The sequence below is a fragment of the Athene cunicularia genome (assembly GCF_003259725.1).
Source record: "Athene cunicularia isolate RWA chromosome 4 unlocalized genomic scaffold, athCun1 chr4_part3, whole genome shotgun sequence".
Classification (NCBI taxonomy): domain Eukaryota; kingdom Metazoa; phylum Chordata; class Aves; order Strigiformes; family Strigidae; genus Athene; species Athene cunicularia.
The window spans coordinates 59,326-82,213 of record NW_020799100.1 but is presented as its reverse complement, the minus strand read 5'-3'; the positions used below and the strand labels follow the sequence as shown (position 1 = coordinate 82,213).

The 22,888-nt window shown below is 51.1% G+C and overlaps 1 protein-coding gene across 1 annotated transcript in view; it reads right to left on the bottom strand.

The window, feature by feature from the left end:
- Positions 1–22,888, bottom strand: part of LOC113480132 (hydrocephalus-inducing protein homolog) — a 96,047-nt gene that overhangs the window by 18,646 nt on the left and 54,513 nt on the right. The window contains exons 18-24 of the mRNA XM_026848750.1: positions 20,187–20,425; positions 17,811–18,066; positions 15,817–15,960; positions 13,941–14,084; positions 12,791–13,104; positions 2,513–2,705; positions 492–608 (exon numbers count right to left, since the gene is read on the bottom strand). Coding sequence (XP_026704551.1) covers positions 492–608; positions 2,513–2,705; positions 12,791–13,104; positions 13,941–14,084; positions 15,817–15,960; positions 17,811–18,066; positions 20,187–20,425 — 1,407 coding nt within the window. The remainder of the gene's footprint in view (positions 1–491; positions 609–2,512; positions 2,706–12,790; positions 13,105–13,940; positions 14,085–15,816; positions 15,961–17,810; positions 18,067–20,186; positions 20,426–22,888) is intronic.

Sequence of the window (22,888 nt, the reverse complement as noted above, 5' to 3'; positions counted from 1 at the left end):
CTTCTCCCGTGCTCCCTCATTAATTAAGACACTATATATTAAAAGTAATTTTGGATGTCTCCTGGCAGCAAGAAATTCTCTCCACTGCAGAACATGCCTTTAAAAGCACCTTTTACTGCCTTAAGCAAAACAGAGTATTCAGAGGTGAAAACTCTTAGAGCTGGGGGGAGGACTCCAGCCCAGCTCATCTGACTCCTGATGCTTTTCATTCTCTCTCAAGATGCTACAGCAAAAGCTACTGCAGAATTTCCTGTTGACCACTTGATTAGCAACAAGATGAAGAATGCCCTCCATAGCTGCTGCACAGGTCAACCCTACGACATGTCCTGCGTGGCCTCTCCAGTGACCAGTTGCTTCAGCAGCGCTGTGCGATGGGCTTGGAGGGATGCGAGGCCACTCTGCGAGCAGCATCGAGGGCCACCAGTGGGGAGGGGGGGCTACAGAACTGCTTGCCACACTGGAAACGTGGCACAAGACGGATTCCCACTTACCTCCTCCATTCCCAAGCTGACGGGCTCTGCCTCCACAAACTGCATCTGTTTGTTGATCCCCACCAGGCTCTGTGTCTCCATAGCCCCTTCCAGCTCCTCAGCAGGGGATGTCAGCACCTGCAAAACAAGGACCATGGGCTGCAGCGAGCAGCTGGCTGGTCTGGGTGAGACCACTCTGCTGGAGGCTCCGCCACCTCACCCAGCCAGGAGCAGCTGAGATGGGACCTGGGTGCAAATCAAGTACAGGTATGTCCGTGCCAAGCACCGAGTGTGGGTCCAAGCCCACCCACAGGTGAGACACAGGCTCCGCCTGCACTTCCTACACGCAAGTGTGCATGGGGAGGCTGAGTCCACCTAGCCCTCAGTCCTGGCAGAGACCTCAAGGGCATTTTGCACCCTTGTGCCAGACCAGCTTTGCTCACTCCTGCCCAGGGAACGTGCCCAGAACCCCATGCCTCGACAGGTTAGGTTCTTCAGGACAAAAGCAGGAACACAGCTGCAAGCGAGAAGTATCAAACCAGGAAAATAAGGTCTTGGCACAACTATCCAATTTCAGAGAGTGCTTAGGTTTCATCTCGTGCACCCATCAGTGCTGGAGAGCTGAGGATCTCCACCAGGTCACTCTCTTGAATGACACCTTCCTGAAGAAGGTGGCAGAGATGTTCTTCTGTCTTGCAGCAGCTGAGAGCTGGTGTTTGACCTCAGAGGTGCCATCTTTCAAAAGGAACCTCGTCCCTGGGCTTCTGACCCCTATTTAATAAGCAAGGGCTTTGTGAGTGCTTTTGAAGTGTGGCAATACCTGCTTCTTCAGTAACGTGAAGAAGTGCTTTGTTCTGGGGCCTTGGCATCAGGAGAATCTGCAAGAATTTTTAGGGGACATCTTTACACCTAATCAGAGGCTACATCTCCCCGGTAGATGAAGCTCAGAATCAGAAGATTCAATGCTCTTTCTCTCATCTCCACATTTTCAAGCCTAGCAAAGCTTCGCCAAGCACCTATTCTCAAAGATTCTAACCTACATCTTTCCTAGGCCTATGGTCTCCCACCTCCCCAGGGAGGTTATGTGGATATTGCCTTGACACAGTCACACAAGCAGAAGAGGAAGCTGCAATCCAGACATAACCTTTGAAGCCTTTTGGATCCTACTTAGCCACATCTACTTGAATTTCTCTGGTTTATTTCTGTATACATGGCAACAAAGCAGGAAATAAAGATGATTTCATGCTTCTATCCAAAAACATTCAGCCACGCTATTCTTTACGTCTACGGGGTATCATTTCTCCCGATCCAGAAAAAATGTGCTGTTATAATGTTAAAATGACCAAAGTTTGAATGTGAGCAGGTGCAACCCTTCTCCTTGAACTTAATGCCAAAGCCAGTGCTTTCAGAATTTGCCATGCTTTCTTGCATCCTCTTTTATTGTCCCAGGAGCAGCCTCTGTCCCACACAATGCAGAACAAGGTGCCAGTTCCCACTAGCATGGACATCAAGCTCCAAAGCACCAATGTTCATCAGGAAGGTCAGCAGACCAAAGGCCATTTTTCATGCCAGGAGGAAGAGACAGAGACTTTGAAAAGTCTCATTTTATCAAAGACAGCTCTGTGACCATCCCTGCGATACTGCAGGTCTTGGGTGAAGGCAGAGACATAGTAACAAGCGGCTCCATCTGGGGGTGAGAAGGTGGTACCTGGAGATCACAGTACTTGGCACAGCTTGATACAGGAAGGAAACTGGAAGCCTTCACATCATGATGCAGATAAAAGGCTCATTTTACAGTGTAAAAAAAAGCTAAAAAAAGCCAACTCAGCATAGGTCTGTAGGATCTCAGTGGGTTTCTCCAAGCAAAACTATCCAATTTCTCCCTCCCCAGAAGTCCCATGTCCAGCCCCTGGCCCTGCTGCCCAGCCGACCCTCAGAGCACATGGCAGCAGGGCAGCAAAAGGGGGGATTGGCACAAGCACGGCTTTTCAGTGGCAAGATGGGGGAGGCAACGCAAGCGGTAGGTGTACAAGAAAATCTACCTTTGCTTCCAGGGAGTCATCTGCTTCTGCTGGCTCCTGGGCAGGATCCCCTGCGGCTCCCAGGGCTTCAGCTGGCTCCTCCACACTTCCATCCCTGCAGCTGCTCCCTGCAGACACTGAGCGCTCCGACCAGGCTCCCTTCTCCTTTGGTGGTTGTGGTTTGGTGAAATATTTAGGTACTGGAGGGCTGAACCTGGAAAATAACATGACTTTGATTGTGGACGTGCAGTGGGAGGGAGGGAAGCCTGCACGAGCAGCTCCTCAGCAGGATGCGGCCCCCGGCTGGGCACTGCTGGTGTGAATTCAGTAACGGGTCTGAGCCAGCAGCTCCCAAACCAGGATGGAGCAGGTCAGCATATAGGGCTGCCTAGGGATGATGCTGGTGTTACGGCGGCGCAAGCAGCTGGCAACTGGTTGCAAGGAGAAATGGAAGAGGACATGGGTGAAAGCCTTGTAGGGAGGTAAAAATCAAGCAGGAAAGGAAGAGACACACAAACTGTGCAAAATGTGAGCCTGAGGCACAAAGGGGCAGATCTGGAGAGCAACAAACCAGTGCAGAGCCACCAGTGCCCTCCCGAAAGCACCCACAGTGCAGACTGGGCCTCCCCCACGCAGAGGGCCAAAGGAAGAACTTCTGCAGCTCTACCGGGTGCTAACCCAGATTATTTCCCCTGACACCACCCGCAGCTGCAGGTCAGCACAAGCAAGCAGCAGTGCCCGAGGCTTTCTCCAAGTGCGTAAGGCAGGAGCAGGGATAGAGCTTGGAGCCTGCTACGCCCTAACCCCGACAGAGCCCAGTGCCGTGCGGGGGCACCCACGGAGCCCGGCACGGGACACCCCCACACACGCAGGGCAGCGTGGAAAGACCCGCTGAGCAACTCCGGGCAGAGACTCACGGCTGAACAGCACATTGATCCCTGAGGAGCACCGAAGCAGCAGCGATCGGTGCTCTGGGGAAGGGAGCTTTGGGCATTTGTAATCAATACACAGCACACGCCGGTGACAAGGCTCAGTTCCCTGCTGTGCCACCGGGATTCCCTGGTGGTGAAACAACGGCTCCAGCCACACCTCGAGCTAAAAGGGCAGCAGCTCTACTGAAACAAGGCTGTAACCGACGTGGCACTTAACAATGGCATGATCACCTCCCCAGCAGCTTCTACACGCAAACCATTTGAGGACCAATTTGGCAAATTATTCAGCAAAGCAGTTCAAAAGCTCATCTTACTGACAGAACTGAGTTGATAGTCTGACCAACACGTGCCAGTAAAAAGTGTATGGTTTAACATTTTCAAACAGTCCCAGTGACTCAGACTACATTCCCTCTTTCAAATCGCAGCAGGTGCTCACAGTAACTCAGTTCACCCTTCGGATGCCCCCTGGAGAGACACGCTGGAACTGTGCCTGCCTGTCACCACACCTATCTGCAAGAGTTCTCGGGGGCAAATGAGCCCCATCCTTTACAGCAATGTGGGTGCTTCATTCCCAGCTGGGAACTCAGGACCTTTAACGACGTGCTCCCAAATGACTATTTGTCTCTGGCTTTGCAGTTTATCATTAAAGGCTGGTTTCCATTTCTGGATTAGAGGCTCTGCTCCTCACAACCCCCGAGAGATCCCACCTGACTTGTCCTTCCTGCAGCCACATGCAAGAACAAGGCTCTGCCCAGGTGAGCTGCCCCAAGCAGGGACCGATGAGCAGCAACGCTGTCACCTCTTCCCAGCCCCCCCTCTGCCTGCTACTGGGACCCCATGGGGGACCCCAAAGGCCACCTCAGCACCGTCCACGTGGAACAACAAAGCAGGGCTGGAGGGGACGAAGGCACGCGCTTGCCCCTGCAGAGCATCGCCCATCTCCAGTCCCACCAGTGCAACCTTCCCTCCTCTCAGCCGAGGCGCCTTAACAAGGATTGGGGTGCCCCGAGGGGTGACCCACCTGCTCAACACCTCCAGCAGCCACTAACTTGGGCATCTGCCTCAGGGTGAAATCAATCCAGCTCATCTGCAACAACGGTGCCTCCAGGCAGCCTGCAGCTGAACACTGCCTGTCCCTGGTGACAGGGAGATGCCCCCAGCGCAGGGGCAGACACATCCAGGGCCAGGAGCACCTCGAAGCCCTCCAGCGACACAACAGTCCATGCACCAGTTCAGCCCACGGGTCTGGCCATTGTCATGGTGATTGTCCCCAAACTGCTAGCTGTGACCCCTCCTAGCCAGGAAATGAAAGAGCAGCTCTCAGAGCTGCTTCTGATAAATACTGCAGGTTAAGAACAGCTCCTGAGGAGAAGTAAACCCCTGAGATGCAAAATCCATAATCACTTATGAAATTACCCTCATTTGCATAGAATGGCTTGAGACAACTTCAAGGGATCGTGGTGCCTAGACAACAATATTTTTCACTCTAAAGCAGAAATCTCTGGGACCTGGTGCTGGGAGCTGATGTGATTAGTGAGTCCTGCTCTGGAGAAGCACAAAGCATGGTGAGGGACTTTTTCCGTTCCTCCCTCCCTTTCTTTTCATGTTCCATTTCTTATTGTTCATTTGTGAGGGACTTTTTCCAGTGAGGGAAATCAAAATGAACAATAAGAAATGGAACATGAAAAGAAAGGGAGAGAGGAACCCAAGGTGTCAATAGAAAGCTGACCCCTGGGACAAGAAATCTTCGTGGTGCTGAAAGGGGTTGTCTTCAAAACGAAGAAGAAAGGGGAAGATAAGATGCTCAGCATCAGCCCAAGCTTTAGGCAGCTCTTCCCCTCCAGCACCTCCTGGTCAAGGCTGTGAATGCAGGGAGGAAGGCAAGGAGCAGAGAGCAGCTCCTCCACCTGCAGAGAGGACCTATCCCAAACTGGAGGGGCCGAAGGGCTGCGGACATGCCTCCATCAGCACTGTGGAGCTGCGAGACGGAGCCTCCTGACATAAGCAGGTCAGCCTGGAGCTGGAGGGGCCGAAAGCAAGGGGTTAAGTCGTCAGGTCCATCTCACCCAACCTGGCCACCCCTCAGGTGACACAAAATGCATCCAGGAATTAACAGTGGGGATTTAATGACAGTGCGGGCAGATTGACACCAGGGGGAGAGGAATCCTTCCTGGTAAGGTCAGGACAGCCTTGTGTCACCCACTGTCCCCAGCCTCGGAGATGTTGAAAGAAAATATCTCAGTCTGTCTCTTGGTTTCTGAGCCTGCTAGGGCCACAGCTTCCCACACCCACCCCACCCCCCCAGAATAGAGGAGCTAGAAATCACACCGCTTCTGCAAACTTCATGTGAAGATTCACACAGGATGACGTGACCCGGCCAGCTGAGGCTGTGCGAGAGCCAGCAACATGAGGACCATCCCCCCAACCCTGCAGTGCTGCAAGAGGAGTGCCCCATCTCCCCACAGCCCCGGCCAGCACCAGGGACAGGAGCCAGAAGCCACCGCCCCTTTGCATGAAATGCAAGAGTTTTAACAGTGCTGAGACTGCTTCCCTAGTGCACGGCACCCACGTGTGGAGCATCCTTGCCCAGGCCCCCAAGGACCACCCGCTGGTGCCCCCACTATCCACGGCACTGGGTTAAAACGAGCCTCCCAACAAAGCACGAGCTCTTCTCAGGTCATCACAGGGAAAAGCACCCGAGACCGCATGCCCATGAGGCACCCGAACAGCCTACAGGCCCCTACAGTGCACTTTTATTTCTCCTTCTGGCCATCAGATTCATATTAAAAAGGCACTTTGGAGCCATCTACAGACAGCTCAAGGGTGTTTGCAGCTGAAAACAAAATAATGTAATACAGGCACAAACCAAAAGCCTTCCCAGTGCACTGTGTGGGAACACTGGGCTTGAGCTGGGCCGGCTGGCCAGCAGCTGAGGAAGGCAGTGGCGAGGGTTTGCCCTCATCAAGAGTGACTCTTGAACAGCATTTCATCCAAATGGCCCTGAAGCTGATTTCTTTGTTGGGATGAATTCCCCTGCTGAGCTAAGGTTTGTGTATTTACTGAACCACCCACTGAAATTCAGGTGCGGTGAGACCCGACACCTCCAACTCCTGCCTTGCACTCGCTGCAAGGGATTAAGCTGGATTTGGCATTCATCTAAATCCAGCGAGCAGTCTCACTGTGACCAAGTATTAATTAACTCAAAGTTCATATGCAATTTCAACAGCCACTTACTTATCCAAGTCAAAAACATGTCAGCTTTGAGAGATGAGGGAGAATTTTGATTTCTTGTTTGAAAGCAGAAATTGTGTGGGAATGGATGCAGCAGAATTGAAGTGTCTCACCTTCCTGGGTCAGCAACCAAAGCTCTCCAGCACCTTGAAGCAGGAGCCACAGGATTTGATTTTTGGATGCACAAGATTCCTTGGCTCCTGCTGAAGCCCACAGACCTTGGCCATCCCATCACTTTAGATGAGAAGAGTCAGAGGGGGGTCTGAGGCCCCTCAAGCTCCATCTGACAGGGCTCATGCCTCTCCCAGAGTATTTCCATGGGATGTGGCTGGTCCAATTTTGCAGGGGAGAGGCACTAAAGCTCCTCAGGCACTTTGGTTCAACCGAAGCTGGACCAGGGCCAGCCACCACTGGCACTGCAGACACAGCAGCTCTTTGTGCAGATCACCCTGAGACAGCAGTACTTCCCTCTCTTGAGAGGTCACAGCCCTTGAAGAAGTCTCCACTGACTTTACTGGAGTTATTCTGACTTGCACTGCTTTTACAGATGGCTAAACACGACCCAGTAAGTCCTCTCCTTCCTCATGCTTTGCACATCAGCCAGGCAATTTATAAGCATCAGGTGAGCTCCTGACTATCAGATAGAAAAATGCTTCTCAATCAGACTCTGGCCAGAGGTCCCTCTGAACAAATCAGCAGCTCTAGCAATAAATATAATTGTAGTCTTTGTTCAAAATTAAACAAGCCCTGACAGCTGTATTTTGCAGATGCTATTTAAAGTCATCCGCACCAATTACAATTGTACCAGCTGCTTCAAAAATCAGCTCTGCCAACAGACGACTGTATTGATTCCCATGACTGATGCTTGGCAGGCCAGTTTCACCCTAAAGGAAGCCAAAAAGCAGCTCAAGCCTGACCTGAGGCATCCTGGGGGTTGAGGACCAGCAGGTACCTGGGCTCTGCCCAGGCACCCATGCACTCTGGGTGCCTTGTTGCACCCAACGGCAGCACGAAAAGACCTTGCAACCCCCAGCCAAGCACCATCCAGAGCACAGGGGCTCGCAGCTGCACCACAGGAAAAGCCAACCACAGCCTCTCTGCCCACCAGCTCGCATCACTGTCCCTCCACGGTGCCAAGAGCAGAGCAAGGAAAAGGAGGGAGATGCAATGATGGCCCATGTCCTGAAGTCCAACACGTAGAAGGAAATGTCTCTGCTCTTCTTGACAGCATCTGTTGAACCCCAGGAAGTGTCTCCACCGGCCCACACTGGTGCAGGCTGCCCAGCATGCCCGGGGTGGGCAGCGATGCCACAGCACAACCTCCCAACAGGGCTCTACAGCGGGTCACCGCAGGGAAAGACAGGAGAAGGTAAAGCAGCAATGATAACTCTAAGGCAGAAAGAGAATCAAACTCAAACAAGCTCCAGTTTCATGTACTGCCTAGGGTCACATCCCCAGATCACTCAGACGCTGAAGCTCCACCTCGCTGAGTACGCCAGCACTGCCACCCATTCCGTGTCCAGAAGGAGTAGGGCTTGTTGCACCAGCAGAAATCACAGCACAGGCTGTGCGTGGCTTTCACCTTGTGTAAAAGGTGGGTTAATGTCACTGCTGAGTTATTAAAGGTCACTCCCATAGCACAACATCATTACCCCCTGCTTTAGCAAGAGCAAGGCAGAAATACGCCCAGGAAACGTGCTCAGAGGCCAATGGCCCCACTGAGCTCCTGGGGCCAGGGCAAGGGACGAGCAGACAGGATTGGCCTAGTCCAGGTGACACCGGGACAGCTGGGGACGGCTATGGGGTGATGGAGGCAGGCGGGTGAGGGAGAGGTGACAGGTCCCACTGAAGAGGAGGCAAGCAAAGCAAGCTCACGGTTGGAAGGGTTTCACACAGACAGAGATATGATTCTCCCGAGGGCAGAGCAGCTGAAAAGGCGGCATTAATTGAGTCAGGCACTCTCAAAAATGCATGACATGTCACCTGGCCCAGAAGGACCCTTGGGGTGCCCAACCCCCCAGGGACTCCTGCCTCCTGCTACAAGAAGCGGATGGTGGGAAATAAACCAGTCGTTCTGGCACCAGCCCACACCATTAACTCTGGGGTGGGCATCTCTTTGCGCTGCCCCACTCTTTGCAGAGCCCCATTAAATCTCCCTGGGACCTGAAGTCCTCCCCAGGCTGCTGTGCTGTAGAGAGCTGAAGGTTTTCTCTCTTTGCCCCTGGCTGCCTCCCTGTCCAAGTCAGGAGACACAGACTGATGGTGATACATCCCCGACATCCCAAAGTCCTCACCTGGGCTGTGTGAACACGGGGTCCATACTGCCTTAACCCAATTGCTACTTGTTCTCTGAGCTGGCAAAGCAACCCACCTGCTTCCGCGAGCAGCGTGGCAATCTGTCAGAGTTCAAGGATCACCTGGACAATGCTCTTAGTCATATGATTTCGTTTTATGTGGTCCTGAGAGGACCAGGGAGTTGGACTTGATGATCCTTATGGGTCCCTTCCAACTTGAGATATTCTATGAATCAATGCTCCTGCACAGCTACAAGGGCAGTAGCAACAGCAGGTCTTCACACTGTGGCTGTTTTCAGGGATGAGGAGATGGACCAGGTGGATAAGAGTGATTTTTTTATAACACGCTCATTTAACGGAGCCTATCACAGCATGGAGTGGCTCCTAGAGTACATGGAGCTGGTGGCTGTGGCCAAAGAAAACCTTGGCAAAGAAACCACTGTGGGACCAAAACATTGGCTTTAAGCAGGAAAAGTAGCACCCATGGGGCTTCCAAAGCCCAAAACGTACTGCCCCGAGGAGCTGATGTCACCGGGGGGATGAGGAGGGGGTATGGTCTACTGTCACCCATCTGAGACTCCCCAGACAAGAGGGCACGGTGGATGGGTGCATTCCAGATGGACAGGCTGCTGCTGCTGCTGCTCCCTCTCCCCTCCGCTGGCTGACAGGGGACTGCTGTCAGATTTTAACCTTGCACTGTTTTTCACTGCCTGCATTTTCCATTTCTTCCTTGTTACAAAAACAACAAAGCAGAAACCCCATCAAATATAACATAGTTGGGGGTTTCTGGTCAGTAACAAGGCTGGGATGGAAGGAGAGAGAGCAGAGGAATGAGAAGTTACTAATGCTGTAGGAAGATCCACTTGGGAGGAGAAAGGCTCCTGGTTGGTTCAAAACACATTGGCTGAGAAAATCCTGGATGGAAAGGAAAGAGTGATTTTCTACATGTTTAGCTGAACAAACCCTTTCCCCAAAGAATCTACTGGCAATTCATTACACTGGATTTGTAGCTAAGAAGTCCCCACTCTCCAGGCACGCCAGATCAATACACAGAGGGGGTTTGACACGTGCCACAGAGGGGCAGAGCTCCCTGCTGATCCATCCTGGCACTCGGACTGCTCAGTGTGTGTCAGCTCTGTCCCAGGGAGGAATTGTGTCTCGCATGAAGGGGACAAAGAGGTGATGCAGGAACAGCAATGCTCAAAGTAAATGACAAGGCACAGGTCCTTAATAGAGGATGAAAACTCTAGAGAACAGTGAAGTTTGGTGATGAGTCTTTGGCAGCTTTTGTCACAGGTCTCAAAGAAAATCCTTCTATATCCTTTGAGATTTAATGTCATCCCTTTGATGGGAAACCCAAACAAAGCTGAGGAGCTGGATACCGCCCTTAGAAAGGGGGACAAAGCAGTCTTTCAGGAAGAAACCTTTAAGGTAAGAAGTATGATGAAATGTCTGAATTTGACTCCAGACCTACAGTCTCCTGCTGGGTGACTCTGGTGACCCATTCCAACGCCGCAGAAAACATCGTGGTGCAAAGGCTTAAGTCAGCTTTGAGCTATCATAGGCCCAAGGGGTGAGGAGAACGTGTTCACAGTCTGTCTCTAACCATGCAGAGGTCTAGAAGAAGAGTCACCATGAGAGACTGATGGCTCAGCAGTGCCAGAGAAGGGCCGTGGGATGGTGTGAGTTGGGCACCTCCAACCACACAGCAATGGTTGGACTGTATCGCCTATGTGATTGCTCTACTCAAAGTAGCAGCAGTGATTAAAGGGTAAGTAGGAAAAACAGGTTGAACAATTCAAGACAAAAAAAGATCTAAGCACACAGTCTTGTCCAGGCAGAGGAACATTGTTCTCTCCTGGCCAAAATAAACGTGTGTGTCTGATTGATGGTGGGAGTCACTGATGATCGGCTGCAGCAAGGTCAGATGGATGGATGGTTAAACTCTATTGATCTCACCTTCATGAGACCTGGTGTTTGATTCCCTTGCTGTCAGACTGGGTGAGTTTGATCTGATAATTTAGAATACTAACAGTTCTTAATTGGACCAGAAATAATATCTGACATGCTGCCCTTCTGCCAGTTGCTCTTAATGAGCAACTTGAGGTGTTAGTAGCTTGGAGACCATCTTCATTTTCAGCTCTGCCACGGAGAATCACATGGTGTCTGCTGAGGGACCCACAGAAAGTACATTTCTGCTTAATTAAAATACAGAGCAGAAAAGGGAGCTGCCACAACATCCCCAGTGCTAACGAGCCAGTGAAGGGGCTATGCCAAACCCTTCGGAGCAGAGGCTGCTATCCTGCCAGATACTCAGGACCCTCAACTGCTCCCGACTCAGCAGAGTTGGGTGACTCAGCATCCCCTGGAAGAACATGCACCTGCAGGCTCGGGTCCAAAGTCAGTTTAGGTGGAGATGGGGTAATTAAAAGCTGAAAACTGATTCAGCATTCACATTTCCAAAAACTTAACCTGGTTCTAAAAAAAGAAAGGAATAAAGATAGACAGGCAACTGTCCAGCAAGTGGCCCTAGAAGAATTAATTCCACACAGGCTTTGCTGTAATGTGCTTGCTTCTCTCTTATTATAAAATATATGCATTGGTCTATCAGCAAAATAAGATTTTCATTCTAGCTTGCAACTAAACCCTAATCTAATTTACCAGGAGATGACAGGGGCCTCCAGGCTGGGCTTACAGCTCTGCTCCTCCTTCGCTGCCCACCTCCCTCCACCTGCTTTTGTGGGCTTTCCTCTGCATTTTAGGGTCTGTTCTGGCAGGTGCTGTGCATCGAGAAGGGCCACACTAAAGACTGGTTGTTACTTGGTAAGATCTGGCTGTGAGCAGGCTACCCCCATGCCCAGGTCTTCTCCCCCGAGCTCTCCTCATAGCCACAGCTAATCTCCAGTTCCCAGTAGGTTGTCTACTCTGAGCCAGATCCAAATTCCCGAAACAAACCTGTTTATTGATGATCTCTACTATTTGTAACGGCAGCACTTCAACACACAATGGTTAACTTTGCTGGCTTTCCTCGGGCGCTATGGAAAAATCATTTGCTACTGTAATTAAAACTGCCCAGACTAGACTTTTGAATAAGCAGAGAGGCCACAGTGGGAGGAACTGCTAGAAATGTGTTGATAAATGTGCTCCAGCACAACTGCAAGATTGCTCTTGGGCTTGGAAACCACAGCCCAGTGCTGGCTGGCCCTGTTTCCCAGGACGTTCAGACAAGTGCTCCCACCAACACCTACAGCTGCACCCACAGCTGCAGCAGAACCCGCCCTTTCCCTTTAAGACACTAAATAGCTGTTTGGGGCATGTGATGTGCAGTTTAACAGATGAAAATTCACTTTGCCAGTGTGATGTTCACCTCAGGCCACAAAGGTCTGAGAAAGCAGCTTTCCAACACCAGCCTTCCTTCCCAGGGGAACCAGCATGGGGGCTACAGTAAAGCAGCAGCAAGAGACTGTGTAGGTTCTTAGTGTAAAATGACAACACATAGGGTTGGCAGGGAAGAAAAATCATATATCTGCTTGTCCCAGTGCCTAGGTATGGGTTTGTAGCTCCAGAAATAAAGCAGGACTCTAGGTTATGGACAATGCAGGAAGTGTTGGTAGCATCTCACAGCACCAGCTTGGCTGGAGAACGTTGTCTCCTTCCCAGCGTCAAACTGGTGATCACTTATTCCCTGAGCACCTAAGCCCGACCACGGCTGGGAGGTGTTACTCCCCCAGGGAAAGTTGAAAGCAATTTGTCAGATCACAGGCAAACAGCCTTGGTCTTTGCAAAGCACAAACAGGACACGAGGGAGAAGAGCTTCAAGGAGAGAGCAAAGGGGCACATACCTCATCTGTCTCACGCGGCTGTCCATCAGGAACGACCAGTTGTACTGGACACGAAGCGGGCTGCAGTTGGTCATCTCGATGTAACGCACACCTTCGGTGTCGTTCAAGAGGCAGCCAAAGTCCAGGGCTGTGGGCTGGATATGGAGATTTGGGAAGTAGACTTCCCCCCGAATGGTGACCTGCTCCTCATGAGGATGCTCAAGAAACTGTATCTTGAGAACCTTCTCCACTACCCGGCTACACAAATCCTCTTCATAAGCAGGGTTAAATCTGATGGAGAGATGAAGTTCCTCCCCTATCTCCAGCTTCATGGGCTGCAAGGAAATGAAGAGTATTAATCACCAGTGTGATGAAGTCCCAAGGTCTGGCAGCACGAAACGTGGAAATGTTCAACGTGTGACCCCAGCATAGGCTTCTCAGTTCATCCTGCGTTTTCTTCACAGTGTGTGCCTGACTGCAAGCCCCACCATGCTCTGTCTGAGACTATCTCAGGCTCATCTCACTGTGCTCTGCATCAATACACGAGGAAAATAAATATTCTACTGCTGAATTCAGGACCCCCAGGAGCGATGTGCTAAATACACAACTAAATCAGCACTTGGCACACCAGGGCCTTTTGCCCCAGCTCTAGAGGAACTGCTTTGCCCTCCCAGCACAAGCAGCATGGCACTGCAGCCTCACTCTTGCAGGGGCTAGTCATTGGCACAGCACAGAAGTGGTGGCCATGCCTACAACAAGCGTTTAGCAGAGCCCACGTCCAACAGCTTCCACCAACAACAGGGCAGGGGCCAGGCAGCGGCTGGAGGAGCCTCCTCAGCCTTCCTGAAGGCAGGGCTGCCCCTGAAGAAAGCCAGCTGCTCTGGAGGGTTTTTGAGAATGGCTGCTGGAGTGCTCGATACCTTCCAAAGAGACACCGTTATACACGGCGTGCCCAGGCCTAGCTGCCTGCTCCCCTCTCCTCATGTCTTAGAGCCCAGTTCAGATGATATTTCGTTTCCTTCAGCAGCTTGTTTCAAATCTGATTTAGTTCAGGCCAGTCTACTGCTGAGTCTAAAGAATAAACTTCTCTACTAGAGGACCTCCCAACAGAAACGTACCACCACACCCCCCCTCTTCAAATCCCACAGTGGGAAGGCCCACGGCTGCTCACCTGAGCGTCTGCAGAGAGGGGCTGCCGCTCCGCGTCACAGATTAAGAAGGGCTGCTCTAAGGCCAGGATGATGCTGAGTGGCAGGGCGGAGGTGTTTCTTAAAGAAAGAGGCTGGTGCTGCAGAGTTAGGACATCACTGGGTTGCTACAGAAACAGAACACAAGGGGAAAAAACACGTGAAGTGGCCATGGAACTCCTTCCCTTTCTGATGCATTTCAAGTTTTTCATCCCCAGAAGTGCATACACCTCTATTTACTATTTTTATTAGTTTCTATCCTTCTAGGTGGTTTTTCTCTAAGTATATCAGAACCTTTCATGTTTAGAAACCACAGCATCCCCCGGGGACAGGGAAACACTCTGATATACAGAGGAGGGAATAGGACCCTGAGAGGAGGCAGCTGCATGAACAAGACCAATAGCAGAAACTGAACCCAGAGCACTTGTCTCCGTTTTGTATCCTCTCGAGAAGAACGGCACAAGATGATTTTCACTCACATACAGTCATTTCTTACAGCCTTATCAGCTCTAGTAGCCTCATAAGAGCAGTGATGCTGGTCAGAGGAGAAAAGCAAGCAGGATTTGGCCCATAGCGGAGAGCCTGCAGCAGCCTAAGGTTGGCTTTGAGCATCTACAGGCACATACAGCCAGCAAGAAACCTCAACAGTTGGACTGTAACGGGTGTCCTGCTGCCCCTGCTCCAGTGACAAGCTGTCTGTAGCCTCAAAGCTCAGCTCCGCCTAAGCTATTTCTTCCTGTTTATGCATTGCTCTGGGCTTTCTGCATGGTTTATATAAACTAGACAGTGTTTGGGCAACTTGTTCTGGATGTATCAAACAGCTGCAGTGTCATAACACTCAATAAATCTGAGCGCGTGGCATCAAGCAGACCACAGGCAGACATCAGGGACAGCTGAAAAGCTTCTAATTAATTAAACCCAAACTACCCACTCACAGGATTTTATGCTTCTCTGGAAGCCTGGGAACCAGAGGAGAGACCTGAAAACACAGAAACTAAATAATGAAATATCTTCTCTTTTTCAGACACCTCATGGGAGAGGGAAAGGTGATGCAGGAGTCAGGATCCAGAGGCTAAGGGGCACCTGCTTTGTGCTGGTGTTATCATCACTGCAGCTAAAGGATGTCTGCGGGTCCTTTGAAGAAGGTGAAGCTTGGGGAATTGCAAAGAGCTACCATCCATGCCAAGAGCAGAGAAGGCAAACAGACAAAATGACAGGTTTTTCTCATCAGCCTGAAGAGCTGGAGAGAGGAATCTCAGTTCTTCTCAGCTTCCCTACAGGATCAGTGTTCAGATATCACCGTGCCTTGGAGGATCCCCAGAAGCCTCCCTTCACACCGAGTACAGGAACTGGTGTCTCTCTAGAAGTAGCCATGATCCCCCTCGGCAGAGCAGCTGTTCTGTTTTCCTTGGGTGAAGTTAAAAACCAGTCCCATCTCTAAAAACACTCTCACTTACTTTACAAAGCCCCTCAGGAAGGGTGAGGAGGGGGTTTAGCATCGCTCAGCTGCAGCACTCTGCTTGCCCACCTCAGCCCCAGCACACGAGGTGGCTGTGCAAAGCCCACGCTGTTCTCGTGGGTCCCACACATCTCGCCCTGTGCCCTTGGCTCAGAAGCTCAACTCTGTCTCCACATCAAAAAGGCAGAATACAGCTGGTGGGACTGCTCCTGATCCCAGAGAAGCGAAATAGTGATCTCGGTGTTAATGGCAAAATCTTGGTCCCGCTCAGCTCAATAGTCAAAGCCTCAGGGACTTGGAGAAGCCACTTAACTTCCTCCTTTGAACACAAGCACACCCCCCACCAGGCTTTCAGTCACCAGCCATGCTCTTCAATGCCGGGATGAAATCCAGAGACTTACCTTCTCCACCCGGAAAGTGATTTCTCTGGAGGACATTTGCAGGATGGGAGCAATGAACTCACAGGTGACATCCACTTCCATTATCGGAGCCTTCTCTGCCTTCCTCCCCACGACGGCGTGGCACAGCAGCCGCTCCTTCACCACCTGCATGGAGTCGTCACAAGTCACCCAGCAGGGCCCAGCAGGGCGTCCCCAAAATGCACTGAGTTTGCTACCCACCCAATCTCAGACCCTATTACCGCCATCAAGTTACAGTCACTGGGCTCCTCAACAGCCCCCTTTTCTTTTTATCCTATTTATTCTGCTCTCAAACGTCTGTAATGCCACACCCCACTATCCACAAAAAGCCCTTGTGAGTCATGTGCTGCCTACAACTGTAATAGTCCCTGCCCCAAATTATTACTGTTTTGATTTGTCCCCCTGCCAAGCATAATACTTACAGAAAGCTGTAGGAACTGATTAAAAAAAATTTTTAAAAATGCAACTATATTAAGGGAAACAGGTGACAGAAGGGCCAATGCTAGCAAACCATCCCTTGGAAGCTTAGAGGACAGGATCCATGGGATAAACCCAAATAGGATGACTGCCTTCAGGTAAAGAGGGGGGCACTCATTCCTAGCAGGCACTGTGCCCTCCTAGAGCTGGTTTTAAAAGAAACCTCCCCAGGAAAAAAGATGTCTTGCAGTTCACAAGAAAACCCTCTGCTTAAGCTGGATGCTCTTACACTTAAGACTTTTTCCTGATTTCTCATGGTTTCAGTTCCCCAAATTCCTCCCTTCATTTCTCACTCATCCCTCTGCTACAACACCACAACTCCTCCTCAGAGCCTACAGACTCAAAACCATCTGTGCTGCATGTGCGATGCAGGGAGTTGGGCTTCTGACCGACATCAAGAGTATTAAGTTCTCAAGACCTTAGGAAGGTGGAAAGCCCACTCGCAGGGTCTTGGCTTTGACTGCAGGAGTCAGGTAGCCACAGTTCAGCTCACAGATCCCCTTTAGGCTTTCCCGGCAAGACAGCCTCTCCAGCACCCTGATCACTTTATTTCCTTTCTTTTCCCTGCTTCAACAAAACCTTTGGGCTCCAAACTGCACAGAGACACTCCCATCGTAGTCAACTAGGTGAGTAATCAAATATTCCTCAAGCTACCTACCAAGGCAGCCCTTTAAAACACCTTTCAAAACACAAGTATCAGCAGGAGCTCGATGCAGGTTTATTACACATTCGCCTGAACATCTGTGCCCAGCAGTCTTGGACAGAGGGAATGCACACCAGGGTTAGCTGGCAGCTTCTCTGCAGAGTAGGATTGCCCTGGAAGGAAGGGTCAGGGAGGAGAACACCCCGTGACCCTGCTGAAATCTCCCCCTCTGAGCTGCCATCCAAGGGTGCTGTGAGACCTGGCTGCCCTTGGGACCCTGGGACTGGCTGAGAGACTGGGGCGAGCCGTTATGGAAATATTGACAAAGTCAAGCTGTCAATTATAATGATCCCTGCAAACAACTTTCCAAGTAGATGAACATCACCCAATCACTACAGCTGACACACTGTGTTCATTTTTCTGCTTCAGGACTCAGTGCTAGACAAGCCCTCTGCCCATGTTTGTCTACAGAGGAAAAATGATGCTACTCCCAGACACTCCCTCCCTTCACAGGTGTTTTGTTTTACTCACTGCTTCCCCCAAATACATTACTTGGCACTTTCTGCCTGTGCTCCTAGTCTAAGCGTAACTTATTTTCTCTGCCCTTCCTTTCTGCCTCAGCACATGACACCTTGTAACCTGCCATTTGCCCCTGAAGGAGCAATATCTCCTTCAGTCCGTGTTTTGGTATCAGCAGGTTGGGTTTATGGTAGCCATGGAAACATGAAAAAGCCTTAGGAACTGATGGTGGCCATCAAGGAAAGCTGGTGCTGCCATGGTAGCTTGTGCTGTTAGAACAGTTTCTTGAAAGCACTTGCTCCTGATGGGGAAGGCTCAGCCCTTGGGGGGACCTCACCTGAGGAGTGCTGGAGAAGCCTTCCAGCACCATCTCCGTAGTCTTGCCCGGCATCAGCTCCACGCTCAGTGGTTGAACCTTAAACACAGGGCGGGCAGGTCTGGGGCTCTGGGAGGAACCTTGGCCCTTGCTGGTGCTGACAGCAGGGACACGATGACGCTGGCGAAACGAGCCAGAACCTGCTGTTGACCAGTAGAGCCAATGGGTGCGCCGTCCTTTGTTTGTTATCTTGAAGCGGTAACAGCAGGGATCCAGGCTGGAAGGGAAAAGAGATGGAAAAAGTCATGGGAGCTGCTATCTCCCAGCGGTCACCCAGCTTCAGCATCCCGATGGCGTTACCCGACTGCACACTCAGCAATAAAAGCACCTCCAAAAAGGCTGACCTAGCTCAAAGCTTCAGCAAAAGCCAGACCTTGGTTGCCCCTAAGTTTATCAGCATCCAGCAGCTGCTCTGTTCGCGTACAGCAAGGAAGAGCTGCATGAAGATCATCATCTCAGCTGCTGCAGACAGAGCATCACCAGCCTAGAGACCCTCCGGTGACCTGGGCACCCCTTGCCTCGCTGGCAGGGCCCCTGCCCTGGCACTCCCAGTCCCTTAGGGAGCATCCAAACTCATCACCCCGAACACATCGTCCTTTGCCTGAACAGTGCAGCTGGTGTTGTGGTTTAGGAAGATAAATGCACTGTGAGAACACAGATCAACAGAAGTTTCTCCAAATCAAACACGGCAGCAAGACCAGGTCTGGCTGCTGAGGGGATGGAGCAACGATGAGAGATGAATAACTAGAGCTAGATATAAACCAAAATGAATACTCAATGGAAATTGATTTCTTCATGTAAAGAAACACTAACTGCAGGCTCGTCTTTACCTTCTATAAATCTGAGCATGACCAGGACGTGAATTGTTCCTGGAACAGTTACTGTTTTTTTGAAAAGGACAGAATACATGGCTTACAAAATGCATGTCTGCCACAAGCAGCTAAATGCACAGACCCGAGAGTAGAGAACCAACCAGCCTTTGAAACAGACTGTCAAAACATGATGCGTACAAGCTTAGTGTGAAATGGTTTCTGTGGTGGACAGCACAGATGAGAGCCTGGAGAAGCTCTGGGTGGATGCAGAATTTGTGGCTCTGGGAAAGCCCAACTCATCTGAGATGTTACCTGGGTCTCGTCTCAGCTCACCTGGCGGCAGCTCTGCAGCCAACAGCAAAGGCAACAACTCCAGAGTCTGCAGAGCAAGACGTGAAGGTGGGCAGAGGACCATGACACAAATCACACTGACATCACCCACTCCGTTGGGTAGCCAGTTTGTGGCTGCACAGAGCACAGGACACGCTGGACAAGCACCAACCTCCCTGCAATGTCCCTGCGTATGTGGGTGGCTTGTGCATACATATTTAAACCCCCAAAATCTGTCCTAAAGAGTAGGATCAACCTGCTCTTTCTGCCCCCAAATTTAGGGATTGGACCACGGTGGACACTCTGCAGCCAGGGAAAGGAACAGGCACCTCAAAAAGACTATTCTTCTCATCCTAAGAGGTGTCCAACACAAAGCAGGCAGCACTTTGAAAAGGCTTATTTTTATCCCATTTACAGGAACAGGCCTGGTCAGACAGAGGCGTTAGGACCAGTGAACCCCCTCCTTTGAGCTAAGCTCTTTAATTAACAACTTCCATTTATCCTGCCCAAACTCAGTGGACTTCTCCTCCTCTCCCTTCCAGAGCTGGTCCAGTGCCACCCTCACCTGCCCGTGCCTCAGGCTCCTCTGCGGTGCTGACGCCGAGGAAAGCCGGTGGGAGAGACGAGGGCAGAGCAACTCGGTCTGATGAAGAGCAGCCCGGCAGGGGAGACGGGGAAGGCGAGCAAATGAGGGATGACAGGGGGCAAAGAAATTCTGCTGCTCCTCCAGGACTACTGGGCAGAGGGCAAACAAAACAGCACCATTAATTTAGTCAAGGACCTGCTAACAAGCTACCACCAAGGTTTTCTGCTGTTGCCAGATGATACTCTGCAGGGAAGGGAAAAACAAGCAACATTATTGCAAAGGGAAATGTTTATACTTGTGATGTAGCATCTTCCACTCAGAGGCTTCCAGGACCTGCTGTTTTCCTCCAAATCTCTTTTTGTTCAAGTGAGGAAATATATGTATTATAACTAAAGACAAGTCAGTGACAATTTAACAACTGGTTTCCGTTTTGGTGGCTTTTGAGGGTATCTAACAACTTTCAAATGGCCATAGAAGGTTTCTAAAGGAAGCCCCGTGGCTTCAGGAAAACAGAGCCAGGACCTTGAGCGCTGAAGAACCACCAGCCTGAAGGACTACAGCAAAACTGCTCCTTGCTGAGCCCACGGCAGAAGCTGAGAGATACCCTACCTGAAGTGTGGTCCCAAGTTGAGCTCCGGAGCAAAGGGTTTGTCGGCAACAATCGTGGTGCCAATGCCAACAGCCCGGATGGGGATAACGTAGGTGTGGCTGTTCTCTATGAACAGGTTCACCTCGTCCTTGAATTTCTTCGTGTCATCCAAGCTTGCTATGACAGCCACAGACACCTCTGTCTCAGGGGGAATCACTCCTTCACTGGGTTCAATCCTCCAGCATGAGGATTCGCGAGCCTGTAAGACAAGCCAAACACTAACTTAGCATGGAAACCATGGACCCTGGGCTCTTGTGGGGTGCAGGAAAAAGAAGGACTGAAGATATGAGGATAAAAACCAGAGAGGCTCCATTTCCCTAAATCCAAGCTGGAAACAGCAACTATGCAGGAGCTTTTACAACCTGTATTTTACCTTCCTTTAACAGACTCACTTTATTAACCCAGTGTTGCCCAACCCAAGGGATGCTCATCCTCAGGAGGAGGTTATTCCTCCTCCAGTCTCTCTTTTGGAGCACACGCCAAGGGAAGCTACTTCACCTCTCCTGGTTTCCTGACAATGGTGGCTGGGTTGGCATAAAGGCTCAAGGCCAGAGGAAGACAGGACTGCTCAAATCCCACCGCAGCAGCCACACCTGGGGGATACTGCTGAGAGCCTGAAGAGTAACTCAGCAAAACCGGCTGATCAAAACCCTGACACCAACGTCTTCTTTCCCAAGAGTTACTCAGTGCTTCTCAACAGCCCCCGAAGAACTGAAGCACTCGGTTCCCACTGATCACCAGCTGCAGTGAGGTGCCCAAGTGCCCTCTGCTTTGGAAAATTCAGCTATAAATGTTCATAGCAGGACAGTAAAGCAATAAGCAGAAAGCAAACTGGAAGGCATGTGCCCTGTAGGCATGGCCGGAGCTTCCCAGCACTCTCTTCCCTCTGGTTTCTCATGGACCTCCCTCCACATTTGGGGCAGTGAAGGTGCTGGACCCCAGCCCCTCTAAAACCACATTCCCAGGGAGCAAGCCTGCAGAGAAAAAAACGCACACTGTGCTCCCTGGCCAGCGGGAAACGCACAGGGAGGCAGATGTACGGCTTCCAAGTGTCCATCACAGTGGTGGTGGTGATGCCTGCACCCCACAGTTCAGTGCTGTGTTTGGGGTGACAGGCACTACTCACCCAAAACTCTGTGGTATTGTAAGAGAAGAGGTTTCCCCCCGCCTTTTTATTTTTTAATGGAAAGCAACAGTGTGCTTGGAGGCCTGACATGATCCAAGCAAATGCTCGATCCAGGTGAGGTTAGCTCGAGTTTCCGTCCATCAGGCTGGCAGCACTCAGATCTAACAGGACACCAACCAGCCCAAGGGAGAAGAGCATCAGAAAACCAAGCAGCACTTTGAAGTCTTGGGAAGCATTTTAAATAACCCCCCAAAGCGACCTCTGCTAGCAAGGGTAAGACTTTCTGGGGAAAGGGAAGCAATAACTTGCTGAGCAGGCAGCGTCCCAGCAGCGTGTGTAGGATGCCCCAACTCGGATAGCTCCTTAGGCTGGCTGTGCCCTGCATGGAGAGCAGGTCGGGTCCTCACGCCTGCATCCCAGGTGGAGCATGCCAAAGGCATCAACATTATTCCAAGTGCTGGCAAAATCAATCAACTCTGCTCCATTTAATTTGTCCTCTAGAGCTGCAAAAGTCTTAAAAAAAGCAAGATGAGAATGGGATGAAGGAAGGTTGTTGGCACAGGGTAAACTCTGGGGCCTCACACAGGATCCCACCAACCCTCCTCTGCTGCCCCTGCATCCCATGCGCAGCCCATCACTAGCCTCAGAGGATCCACCGTGCTGCCACAGGCCGAGGGCTACCCAGCCAAGGCGTTCACACCAAGCTGGTGGCTGTTAGCTTTGCCCTCTGATTCACGGTAGCTCACTGGAAAAGGAGACCCGGTAGCTCTGCCCCAGAGGTCAATCTGCATGTCTGCTATCTGGCAAAACTCATTTATCAAAGCTTGGCAACAAGCCAGGCAGTAAATTGTACCCAAGAAACTACGACTGAGGAATAACGACAGGCTGTCTCAATGGAGCCAGACTTTGAATTACCCAGGTTGAGCCAGGGCCAACAGCCCACTCCAGAGGAGCAGGAATGGCATCGTATCCTCATTCTTTCCGTTAGCATTTGGTGTGGGTCCAAGGGGCAGCACGGGGCAGCACAGTGCACCACTGAACAGGAGACCTGCCGGGACCAAAAGGCTCTGCCAGGCCAGACTCACTCAGGTTTCCAGGTCAGCTTCTGCCTGTGTGGATCCAGGGTGCGTCCCAGAGACAAGGAATCTCTTGGAGCCACGCTAAAAATTCCCCCCACTTTGAAGACCACGATCTAACTTCTGATAACGTCCCTGCTACTCGCTTATCCTTGAATGCTCCAGAACACACCCCAGTAGCCCTGTGCACTGGATAGACAAAAACAGTGGCTATTTTTGTCCCTGCAGGAGCTTGCACAGAGTCCCTGAGTGCTGGGCAAGGGTGGGGATCAATCACTTATTCAAGAAGTTCAATGCTGAGATCATTAGCTTCTCCTAGGACAGATTTCCATTGTGAGTAAGAGCTGCCAGAATTTGCATATAAGACACTACTGTGCATCTAAGAGATGGATGGATGGATGGATGGATGGATGGATGGATGGATGGATGGATGGATGGAATGGCATTGATGGTTGGGATG